The sequence below is a fragment of the Oncorhynchus tshawytscha genome, linkage group LG10 (assembly GCF_018296145.1).
Source record: "Oncorhynchus tshawytscha isolate Ot180627B linkage group LG10, Otsh_v2.0, whole genome shotgun sequence".
NCBI lineage: Eukaryota > Metazoa > Chordata > Actinopteri > Salmoniformes > Salmonidae > Oncorhynchus > Oncorhynchus tshawytscha.
In genome coordinates this window covers 33,507,192-33,519,860 of record NC_056438.1, presented here as the reverse complement: position 1 = coordinate 33,519,860, position 12,669 = coordinate 33,507,192, and the positions used below count along the sequence as shown (strand labels likewise).

Genomic DNA, 12,669 nt, shown 5'->3' with positions numbered 1-12,669 from the left:
CCACATGTTTGGTGTGTCTCCCAAGTGGCTTGTGGCACACTTTAAACGACACTTTTTATGGATATCTTTAAGAAATGGCTTTCTTCTTGCCACTCTTCCATAAAGGCCAGATTTGTGCAATATACGACTGATTGTTGTCCTATGGACAGAGTCTCCCACCTCAGCTGTAGATCTCTGCAGTTCATCCAGAGTGATCATGGGCCTCTTGGCTGCATCTCTGATCAGTCTTCTCCTTGTATGAGCTGAAAGTTTAGAGGGACGGCCAGGTCTTGGTAGATTTGCAGTGGTCTGATACTCCTTCCATTTCAATATTATCACTTGCACAGTGCTCCTTGGAATGTTTAAAGAAATCTTTTTGTATCCAAATCCGGCTTTAAACTTCTTCAAAACAGTATCTCGGACCTGCCTGGTGTGTTCCTTGTTCTTCATGATGCTCTCTGCGCTTTTAACGGACCTCTGAGACTATCACAGTGCAGGTGCATTGATACGGAGACTTGATTACACACAGGTGGATTGTATTTATCATCATTAGTCATTTAGGTCAACATTGGATCATTCAGAGATCCTCACTGAACTTCTGGAGAGAGTTTGCTGCACTGAAAGTAAAGGGGCTGAATAATTTTGCACGCACAATTTTTCCGTTTTTGATTTGCTAAAAAAGTTTGAAATATCCAATAAATGTCGTTCCACTTCATGATTGTGTCCCACTTGTTGTTGATTCTTCACAAAAAAATACAGTTTTATATCTTTATGTTTGAAGCCTGAAATGTGGCAAAAGGTCGCAAAGTTCAAGGGGGCCGAATACTTTCGCAAGGCACTGTAGCCTGCTACAGCAGGCAATCCACAAGGGGGCATAATGTTACATGTGCAATACTATCCCATTTTAGAAACATTACATGTACAATACTATCACATTTTGGAAACGTTACATGTACAATACTATCCCATTTTGGAAACGTTACATGTACAATACTATCCCATTTTGGAAACGTTACATGGACAATACTATCCCATTTTGGAAACGTTACATGGACAATACTATCCCATTTTGGAAATATTACATGGACAATACTATCCCATTTTGAACACGTTACATGTACGCCCCATTGTGGAGGGAAATTAATATCTTAGAATGTAGCTGCAGATGGGAAGATTTTTTTTTAAACAATTAGTGTACAAAGATATCTTGAAATGTAATTTTAGGCCTGTATGGCAGTACTGTTACTGTATGGCAGTACTGCATTGGCTAGTGCTTTCTCCAATTAGTTATTCTATTTTGCATTCAATTGGGATCAAGAAGAAGGTTGTAGGACAGCTGCATTTGAAGTGTACATTTAACCTACATAGCAGTCAACACAAGCTGAAATCTATTAGCATACAAATGTGTGCAAATTATCTTTTCAGATTTTCTCAGAAATGAATCAAGTCCATGGAATGGATATAGACAAAAAGAGAATTCAAAGACTAGCAGAGGTAGAGAGGGGAGGCATGGGTGAGGACATCATCCTGCTATTTTGACAGTCCCTGAAGGACAATACAGAAGAGGTATTTGCTCTTATTCCTTCCCATTCTCTAATGTATTTTGTAATAAAATTAGCAAGTGTAGTAAGATCGTTGCTTTACTTTACTAGGACACGAGTGGCCTTTATGTCCGTGACAAGGTATGCCTATGCACAAATCATCTGTTTCTTCATAAACTTAGGTGTGCATGCTTGTATAAAACTACAGCTGAACATGTGTTATGTTCTTTGATAATTGTATGTGTATTAATCTTTTCTTACTTTTGTTGACACACATTTCACCGCTCTTCACTCCTTTACTGCACATTGGTGGAAATCCATTTCACCATGAGAGTGAAATCCCGCTGGCCTTTGATGAGGAGAACATCCACGCCCTCGAGGACGTCCCCATGGGACTTGGGGCTCTGCTACGGCTGTATTTTTATTTTCCCTTCAATTTCCCAATAATGTCAGAAAAACACTTTTGTTGTTAAGTTACTGTGTTCTGGGGATAAGAGAAGTTGGTGTGAAGTTATCAGGGCCGGTCATAAAGATGGCAAACTTCCTAATATAACTAAGTGGATACGATATACACACTAAAGCTGAAAATCTGTATTTAGCATCAAGTCTACAATATTGTTAGTTTAACTAGGATGTTATTTAGTGGCACCACAAATGTGAATTAATATTTACAAAACAATGTATCAAACAAAACACATTACAAAATTGCAAAATTTCTGCAGACATGTCAGACCATAATAAATAATACATTTACTTTGTACAGTGCTTTTCATGACACTTAAAATATATAAAATAATGATGCACAATAAAAACATACATTAAAAATGACGTTGGCCTGTGGGTAGGTTTATGACAGTCATAAATACCTCTTCCCTCCGTTTTCCTCTCTCTCTACCCTACTGATGTTACATTTGCACACCCCTTGGTTAACATAGAGATTCTGGGAACATCAGAAGGTGGGGGGAAATGAACTATATTCTGGTAATACGACCAATTGAACATATGAAGTGGTACTTAATGAATATGATGTCAGTTCGGTTGTCATCTGAGACCTCATCAATGATAAGATGACATAAACATCAGAGTTATCGGATTCACATGGAATTGTTCAATTTAAATGTTTGAAAATGAAATTATTCGTGATGGGATGAAATGTGATTTTAGCTTTTAAAATGTGAGAATTGGGTTTTCATGAGTGAATTAGGCCCGACTCAGTGGCCCGCCATGAAGAGACATAGGTTGTAAACTATGAAACACACCACTTTTCTCCCTTCCTATATAAAGCCTTGACGACAATATAACCTCCTGTTCCGAGGATGTGAGGACGACGGTCCGATGTCAGAATGGTTCAGATAATAACTACAGAACGAAGCCAACATCAGCGTGAGCTTTGGTTGCGAATGGTATGAACTTTGAACTCTTATTCACTACAGAAGTGATACCTCCTAGCCGTTGAGCTAACAACAGCAGCTGCAAACGCAGGTTAGGAAGGAACAGACAGAATATCCCATCTACCGCACAATGATGTTACTACAACGTATCCAATTTATATAGACATTCTTCAGAGGACAAAGGACTCGGTTGGGCAACACGGCCTTCCATCTACCACCAACCAACCGAAGCGCAGCTCAGACTAAATTTTTATTACATTTTTCTTTTCCAAATGGGCGGTAATTTAGAATACATCAGATATTGTATTTAGATAGCACAGCTTTGCCCTTTGTTCCTCAGTCTTCCCGCTCTTTCACTCAAACCCAGCCCTTTTCTTTTGTGTTACAAGCTGTCCTATCTGTTCCGCCTGCTTGGGACGTTTTCCTTTATGACGTAATTATTAAACAAGTTCTGATTAATTATGTGTATGTGTAATTCTGTGTGATTAGTTAGGTATTTAGTAAATAAATTAAACCCAATTTTGTATTGCTGATTCAACTTGTTAGCCAGGGTTCGTGAAGATAACCAAGAATTTACAACTTTCAGATGAGACTGAATTAAGGTGACGATTAATATTGACTGCTATTGATGTAAAATATTACTAGGTCTTTAAGAGTTTATTCGGAAGATAACAGCTCTATAAATATTATTTTGTGGTGCCCCGACTCTCTAGTTAATTACATTTACATGATTAGCTCAATCAGGTAATATTAATTATGGATAAATGTATTTTATAGCATGTCATATCACTTAATCCGGCATTGCCAGAGACACGACAGTGGTTATGACCAAAGTTATTCTATTTAGCTACACTTTGTAGTACATTTTTACACTATAATACATTTCTTATGCCACATCGCCCGTTTGCAAAGGGAGTCGATGGTTTTTAGGGGCAGTCGCTTTTTAGCTTTTTGTCTGAAAGTATTTTCTCAACTGCGATACCAACTCCAGTCAGCAGATGGCGATGGGCCTCTTTCAGGTGATTCTGCCGTTGTGATGTATAATCTAGTGGGCGGGACGCTTCATCAACAGCTTGTCAGCCACCTTGGTTCACTCTAACTTTATGGAAAAAGGTTTATTCAATAAATCTAGCAACTCCTCCCATCCTGGGAAAATACAGGAATACACACTCAGAGCCTCCTGACTGGCGCCTGTTTACACCTCCAAGGTGCACCCCTCACACAGGAATACACACTGAGCCTACGAGGCTTTTCTAAAAACTACACTGTGTGTTTCGCTCACCTCTTTTTTAAAACTAGGTTTGAGATGTGGTATCCACTCAGATCAAAGCTGGGTCCATCTGCTCCATTCCAAAGTGTGGTCTCCCTGAGATCCCAAGTTTGAGGGATCCCTGGTGCACCATTTACCCAGGTCGTCAGGAGCGGTCACCAAGTGAATATTAACATAACCAAATGTGGTTAATTAATTTCATATCAAATGAGACAAACTTATCACACAAGTCAGAGTTATTCTTAAACTAAATCTTTATTCACTTAATAAGGGAGCGAGTCAATACAACGTACACATATTGAGTGCTCTACGATAATGATGGCTGGTCGACAAATCACCCCCAGATGATTCGTTGAGAGCCCCAATACAAAAATACAAAGGTCTTTTACAGCCAAGATACACCCCTTTCAACCTACATGACCAACAAAAGATATATGGAATGAGTCACAAGGTTAAGATTTGTATGAAAGGTACTTATCATTCACAGCAGACAGTATCTGCTGTAAAAGGTCTGGCCCTGGGGTCATCTCTCCCTGGTACCATATAGAACAGAAACATTAATTCATCCTCTGGAATGCGGTCTCTTTAAGTTTTATCACCCAAAAGACATTGTAAAACTCATGTCACTGTTTTCTTCCAGAGGCCCATCCTCAGTAGAACACTCAGACACAATAGTTATAAGAACCCTCTATTCTGTTGCATAAATCCACCATTTGATGCAATAAAAGTATGATAACAATCTTTCAATTTTGCTCTCAGTGTCCACTGAAAGTTGACTAGTAACAACAACTGGGACCTAAAAGACACCCACTAAATCTGCCCAAGAAGAGACAAACAAAAGAAAAACCCACTCCAAACTTAAACACAGGAAGCGCAACTAAAGGTGTTGACTCTCCACATCTATCAAGACAACTGGAGCACTGGGCCAGACACTCTTAAATAGCACCTGGACCAGCTCAACTACAATGCTTCACCTTCACAACAATAAAAAAATAAAAAAACTTTTTCCCCACAAGCTTCTAGAACTCTCATCCCCCTGGAATGAGCCCAACCAAAACTAATCTCAATACAGAAAAACGTGCAGTCAAAATAAATTGTGATACATGGCAACTCACTGCCTAAATGCAAAACATTAAAGTTTTTGACTGCCCACCCTTGAGACAATCAGCAACCACGTTGTCCTTACCACAGAAATGTCTGATTTCAAAAGGAGACTCCTGCAATATCCGTAGTAACTTTTCACCTCACTGCAGAGCTTCTCTCTCTTTTCAGGGTTCACTAGATAGACATGTTGTTGGATCGGGGTACAGTCCCCAATGTCATGCTCTAGTACGTTTGGCTTGGCACATCTGAGAATGAACCTTAATATTCTAAAACCAGGGCAACAATGTCAATATAATTGTACAAAAAATGTGTCAGTTGGATGCATTAATAATAATCATTGCTAAAAGTAATCATTTGGTTGCATAGTCTTATTTTCAACAGCTTTTCAATGACGTTTTACTAGGCGGGATAGCCCGAATGTCAAAACACAATTTTAATGTGTCCAAATCCAAAACCAATATGCAGAAACAGTTTGGGATAAATTCAAAACCTCAACATTACATGTGCTATTTACACAAAAACATCTGCCACAATAATCATATTACTTGTAATTTTTTAAACAAACTGCACAATCACCAAAAACGCTTTTGTTTTGACAAGTAGCAATAAATCACTGATATCGATTAGGGGGGAAATCAGGTTGTACGTGCTGTTGAAACTAACACAATTAAACAAAAACACATGAAATGGGAGATATATTTTACCTCATTGGTTAGAGGACAACCTGCAGAAGACAGTCAGCTACATTTTGGAGTGATGCATTTAAATATAGGGGGTCGCTAAACAAAGGAACACTTGTCACGGTCTTCCTCCTCCTCATCTGAAGAGAGGCGAGAAGGACCAAAATGCGGCGTCGTATGTGTTCATATTGAATTTTAATAAAGAGAACACTGAAACACTATACAAAAGAGTAACAAAAACAATAAACCAATGACGATCGTGAAGCTACAAATGAGACCTGTGCTGACACAAGCCACTAACATAGACAATCACCCACAAACAAACAGTGCAACCCAGGCTACCTAAGTATGATTCTCAATCAGAGACAACTAATGACACCTGCCTCTGATTGAGAACCATACTAGGCCGAAACATAGAAATCCCAAATCATAGAAAATCAAACATAGACTGCCCACCCAACTCACACCCTGACCATACTAAATAAATACAAAACCAAGGAAATAAAGACCTCAGAACGTGACAACACTTATTTGTCATAACTTGTCGATATCATGTTGAAATCAGTTGATTCTGGGAATAATGTGTTCATCACTGGTTAGAGGATCATATAAATAGTACTGTTTCAATTCAGAGCCTGGATTTCCCCCAATGAGGCTAATATCCATATCATGTTGAAATCAATTGATAAGGGGGCAAACGTTTAGGGTTCTACATTGTGACATTGACTGACTGACTGCAGAGTATATTAATATACTATATATTAAAACATTCTACATTGTGACATCATTAAAATACTCCTACTACGATGTTAAAACATTGTGACATTATTTCATTGATATCATGGAACAACTCCTTCATATATACATTTTCTGATATTTGATCAGAGATCGTTTATCAGATTATCTCTGGTCACAGTTTAGAGATTTCTCTCCTGTGTGTGTGTGCTCCTGTGAACAGTCAGCATCCCAGATTGACCAAAACTCTTCCCACAATGATCACAGATATAAGATTTCTCTCCTGTGTGTGTTCTCTGGTGTATTGTCAGATCGCTAGATCCTGTAAAACTCTTCCCACATTGATCACAGCTATAAAGAGTCTCTCCTGTGTGTATTCTCTGGTGTCGTGACAGAATGCCAGATGTAATAAAACTCTTCCCACATTGATCACAGCTATAAGGAGTCTCTCCTGTGTGTGTTCTCTGGTGTAATGTCAGATGGCCAGACCGAACAAAACTCTTCCCACATTGATCACAGCTAAAAGATTTCTCTCCTGTGTGTATTCTCTGGTGCACTGTCAGAGAGACAGATTTAGTAAAACTCTTCCCACATTGACAACAGCTATAAGGTTTATCTCCTGTGTGTGTTCTCTGGTGCACTGTCAAATCACTAGATTGACAAAAACTCTTCCCACATTGATCACAACTATACGGTTTCTCTCCTGTGTGTATTCTCTGGTGCACGGTCAGATGGCCAGATCGAACAAAACTCTTCCCACATTGACCACAACAATAAGGTTTCTCTCCTGTGTGTATTCTCTGATGAATTTTAATGCCTGATGAGGTGAATCTCTTCCCGCAGTCAGAACAGCAGTGAGTTCTCTTCCCTGTGGATCTTCTCTCCTGTGTGTATTCTCTGGTGCACGGTCAGATGGCCAGATCAAACAAAACTCTTCCCACATTGACCACAGCAATAAGGTTTTTCTCCTGTGTGTATTCTCTGATGAATTGTAATGCCTGATGAGGTGAATCTCTTCCCGCAGTCAGAACAGCAGTGAGTTCTCTTCCCTGTGGATCTCTGCGGGTGTTTCTTGAGGTGTTCTGATCTGGAGAGACTCTTCTCTGCCTGGTCAGCATCATGAGGTTGTTGAGGCTCCCCAGAGGATTCACGATCGTCTCGTATCTCTCCTGTGTGAACAAAGTCAGACAGATGATTAAAGGCCCACAACAGCGGTAATCCATTGTAAAGGGGATGCCAACAGCGAAGCCATGATGTTGTACAACAATTGACTTCTGTAATGAATGTTAAAATTATTTGACAATTGTCTTAAAATGAATAGTCATATTTTGTCTTGTTTTCACATTATTAGTAACATCTAAGATTAGAAACTAGATAGAAGTTATTCATGTTGTTGAAACTCTAAGCAGTGTGCCAGATGACGTTTGGTCTCCAATATAGGCCCCTTTCTGTGTTTGCTAAAATTGCGGCACGAGTGCAATTTGATTGCAGAAACTTCTCCCTGCTAATGAGGAAACAGATAGTTATGGATGTACTACAGTGGGGCAAAAAAGTATTTAGTCAGCCACCAATTGTGCAAGTTCTCCCACTTAAAAAGATGAGAGAGGCCTGTAATTTTCATCATAGGTACACTTCAACAGACAAAATGAGAAACCAAAGCCTACCATCACTAACACACTACGCCGCCAGGGACTCAAATCCTGCAGTGCCAGATGTGTCCCCCTGCTTAAGCCAGTACATGTCCAGGCCCGTCTGAAGTTTGCTAGAAAGCATTTGGATGATCCAGAAGAAGATTCAGGAGAATGTCATATGTTCAGATGAAACTAAAATAGAACTTTTGTAAAACCTCAACTCGTCGTGTTTGGAGGACAAAGAATGCTGAGTTGCATCCAAAGAACACCATACCTACTGTGAAGCATGGGGGTGGAAACATCATGCTTTGGGGCTGTTTTTTCTGCAAAGGGACCAGGACGACTGATCTGTGTAAAGGAAAAAATGAATGGGGCCATGTATCGTGAGATTTTGAGTGAAAACCTCCTTCCATCAGCAAGGGCATTGAAGATGAAACGTGGTTGGGTCTTTCAGCATGACAATGATCCCAAACATACCGCCCGGAGTTTTCTTGAAGGAGTGGCTTCGTAAGAAGCATTTCAAGGTGTGGCCTAGCCAGTCTCCAGATCTCAACTCCATAGAAAATCTTTGGAGGAGTTGAAAGTCCGTGTTGCCCAGCAGGATCCCCAAAACAACACTGCTCTAGAGGAGATCTGCATGGAGGAATGGGCCAAAATACCAGCAACTTTGTGTGAAAACCTTGTGAAGACTTACAGAAAACGTTTGACCTCTGTCATTGCCAACAAAGGGTATATAACAAAATATTGAGATAAACTTTTTTGTTATTGACCAAATACTTATTTTCCACCATCATTTGCAAATAAATTCATAAAAAGATCCTACAATGTGATTTTCTGGATTTTTTCTTCTCATTTTGTCCGTCATCGTTGAAGTGTACCTATGATGACAATTACAGGCCTCTCTCATCTTTTTAAGTGGGAGAACTTGCACAATTGGTGGCTGACTAAGTACTTTTTTGCCCCACTGTATATCTGCCTGGAGCAAAAATGGTGAGCAAAGATTTTAGTTTTTCACAATGTATTCTGAATTTGAATGGGGCAAACTCAGGGAGTAACCTCCATTTCCAGGTTGCTTATGAGTACATTTCACATTACTTTGGATTGTAATTGTAAGGCTCGTTTGAATGTCCTGTTTAATATAATGTTTGCTAACAGTATTAAGAATTATGTTTAATTATTGAAGAATCGCGTAATTGACAGTATCCATTTGGGTGTTGTCAATAAAGTTAAGATTTTTTTTTGTATTTCACCTTTATTTAACCAGGTAGGTCAGTTGAGAACAAGTTCTCATTTACAACTGCGACCTGGCCATGATAAAGCAAAGCAGTGTGACAAGAAACAGCAGAGTTACACGTGGGATAAACAAACGTACAGTCAATAACAATAGAAAAATCTATATACAGTGTGTGCAAATGGAGTATGGAGGTAAGGCAATAAATAGGCCATAGTAGCGAAGTAATTACAATTTCACAAATTAACACTGGAGTAATAGATGTGCAGATGATGATGTGCCACTGGTGTGCAAAAGAGCAAAAAAAGTAAATAAAAACATGGGGATGAGGTAGGCAGTCGGATGGGCTATTTACAGCTGCAGCGATCGGTAAGCTGCTCAGATAGCTGATGCTTAAAGTTAGTGAGGGAGATATCACCAACTTCAGCGATTTTTGCAATTCTTTCCAGTCATTGGCAGCAGAGAACTGGAAGGCGGCCAAAGTAGGTGTTGGCTGGAGCGCATACTATGGGTGGGTGTTGCTATGCTGGCCAGTGAGCTGAGTGAAGGCAGCCTAGCAAAGACTTATAGATGACCTGGAGCCAGTGGGTTTGGCAACGAATCACGTTTGGGGCCAGCCAATGAGAGCATAAAGGTAGGTGGTATATGGGGCATTGGTGACAAAACGGATGGCACTGTGATAGACTGCATCCAGTTTGCTGAGTAGAGTGTTGGAGGCTATTTTGTAAATTACATCGGAAGTCATATCGGTAGGATAGTCAGAACATCAACATTAGGGTACAGCTAAAGGCTATCAGAACTGGTTGTCTAGTGAGTTGTGAACAGAGAATGAAAGGAGCAGAATTCTGGGTGTTGTAGGATAGATTCAAGGCATAATATACAGACAGGGGTATGGTAGGGTGCGGGTACAGTGGAGGTAAACCCAGGCATTGAGTGACGATGAGAGGTTGCATCTCTGGAGGCACCAGTTATGCTAGGTGAGGTCACCGCATGTGTGGGAGGTGGGACAAAAGAGTTCTCTGAGGCATGTTGAGTGGGACTAGGAGCTCCGCAGTAAAATAAAACAATGATAACTAGCCTAAACAAAAGTATACAAGGCATATTGACATTAGAGAGACAAAAGTGAGGCACAAAGCAATCACAGGTGTTGATTGGGAGAGCTAGCTAAGACAACAACAGGTCTTAGCGGATTAACTAACAGGTAAAATGGCGATGAATGGGCAGAGAGCGTCACTTAACAAGACACAGCCTGAGCTCGAGGCTGGGGCCGACAGAAACAAAATAAACAAAACTGAGTACCGTGATTAATGAACAGTCCAGCAGGCATCAGCTATGTAGCCAAGTGATCATAGGGTCCAGTGAACAGCAATATATTAGGTAGTCATTACTACGCTAGCCGGGAGATGAGCCTGGCTCAAGGGTAACTGGTGCTAGCTTCGGGACAAGGGTGTTAGCCACTATAGTCAATCCGGTGCATATTCCAGAACTTACTGCAGGAATCTGGTGATGTACTGGCTTCTAGTTGTCTTAGTGAAGAGTCTGGGAGGCATCAGCTGTGTAGCCGACTGATCATAGGGTCCACTGAGCAGACCGGGAGATGGGCCTGGCTCAAGGCTAGCTTTGGGGCTGGGCAACTCGGTGGCAGCTAGCTAGCTGCGATTATCCGGTGTAATGGTCCAGAGCTTACAACAGGAATACGGTGATGGAGTGGAGAAAAACAGTCTGATATGCTCAGGGTTGATATCGCGCTGTGCAGACTGGCAGGTATTATCCAGGCTAAAAGCGGCTGGTGTCTGAGCTAAAAAGGTAAAGGCCGCTAGCAGTGAGTAACAATGACTAAATAGCTAGTAGCTGGTTAGCATCTGATGGATAGCTTCTGATGGAGGTTCTAGCTATAAGGTCTAAAAAAATAGCAGATCTGTATCACATTGGGTGAGGTGGGTTGCCGGAAGGTATATTTAATTCAAAATTGGAAAAAGATTTAAATATATTGCAATATGTACAAAAAGACGTAAAAAGCATTCCAATTACAACAAACGCATCTTAATGCTACGCCATCTTGGATTACATGATGACTCTGTTAAAAACCATTGAATTTAGAAAACTCTGAAATGATTTAGTATTTCTGTGCCCATGAAAACTGTTTTCCCAGCATAACACAAGGCACCACTAAATGATACATAGTTCGAGTGCATTTCAGAACACAAAAAAACTGTCCGACAGCAAGATCCCTTATTTAAGTTGAAGTTCATCATATGACAAGCGTAACGTTATTACTGTTCCCTGAAGGAGGGAAACTAGGTACAACATACTATCAAATCCACACCTTGCTGGAAGTGATGAGAGTGAGGCTTGGATTTATTCCTTAAATTTAATACCACTCTTCACCGACCCAGGAAAGGGCGGGGACAAACAGGTGTTGTACCTCATTTCCCTCCTTCAGGGAAGTGTAATTATAATCAAAGTTACACTCCCTTTCAGTCGGTCAACTTCAGTACTATGGGGAAATACAATCATTCCCCATGCCGACCCAAACGGATACTAAATGAAACCGCCCATGGCAGACCACCCAGACCTGACCCTACAAGATGCGTCAGTTTTGTCAATTTATTCATTGTCTTTTGTTTGAAACACTACTGTCAATGTTGAGAAAGGACACATACCTGATTACGCATTTAGAAGTAGGACTCGTCTACCTGGCCTGCACACAAATGTAGGCCTATAAATGTGCCCATTTGGGGATGTCTGATAGTATTTCTGATTGTCTTAACGCACTACCTTTCGATAACCACTCAGCACAAAAGGTAAAAATGTAATGCTCTGATCCAGTGAAAATGTCATAAAATACCTGATTACTTCTTATCCTTTGCACAAATAGCCTACAGCTGTGTCTGTCCAGAACTCCCTGGAGCAGGAAACTGAGGGCCTCGAATATTTTATACAATGTAGCAAGCTTGCTATCTGAGTTTCGCTGACCCAATTGATAGTTGATACAATGTTTCAAGTTTGTTGTAGACAGGCCATGTGCAGCCAATGTGATTTCTAGGATATTTATTTTTCTAAGGATATTTTCTACCTGCAGAATACAATGTTTTTAATTTGTTGGC

At 40.3% G+C, this 12,669-nt stretch overlaps 1 protein-coding gene across 1 annotated transcript; it reads right to left on the bottom strand.

The window, feature by feature from the left end:
* Positions 1-6,882: 6,882 nt before the first annotated feature.
* On the bottom strand, positions 6,883-12,237 carry LOC112261020 (zinc finger protein 2 homolog). The gene is made up of 3 exons (XM_042329573.1): positions 12,226-12,237; positions 7,623-7,681; positions 6,883-7,525 (listed from the first exon to the last, which is right to left on the bottom strand). The coding sequence occupies exons 1-3, from the start codon at positions 12,235-12,237 to the stop codon at positions 6,883-6,885; spliced, it is 714 nt and encodes a 237-aa protein (XP_042185507.1).
* Positions 12,238-12,669: the final 432 nt, after the last annotated feature.

Bases quoted from the DNA above. Each gene is read 5' to 3' on its own strand.
- LOC112261020 (XM_042329573.1), bottom strand. The intron at 7,526-7,622 runs ATCTGGCCATCT...GAAGAGATTCAC, and splicing joins TGTGGGAAGAGTTTTGTTTG to CTCATCAGGCATTAAAATTC.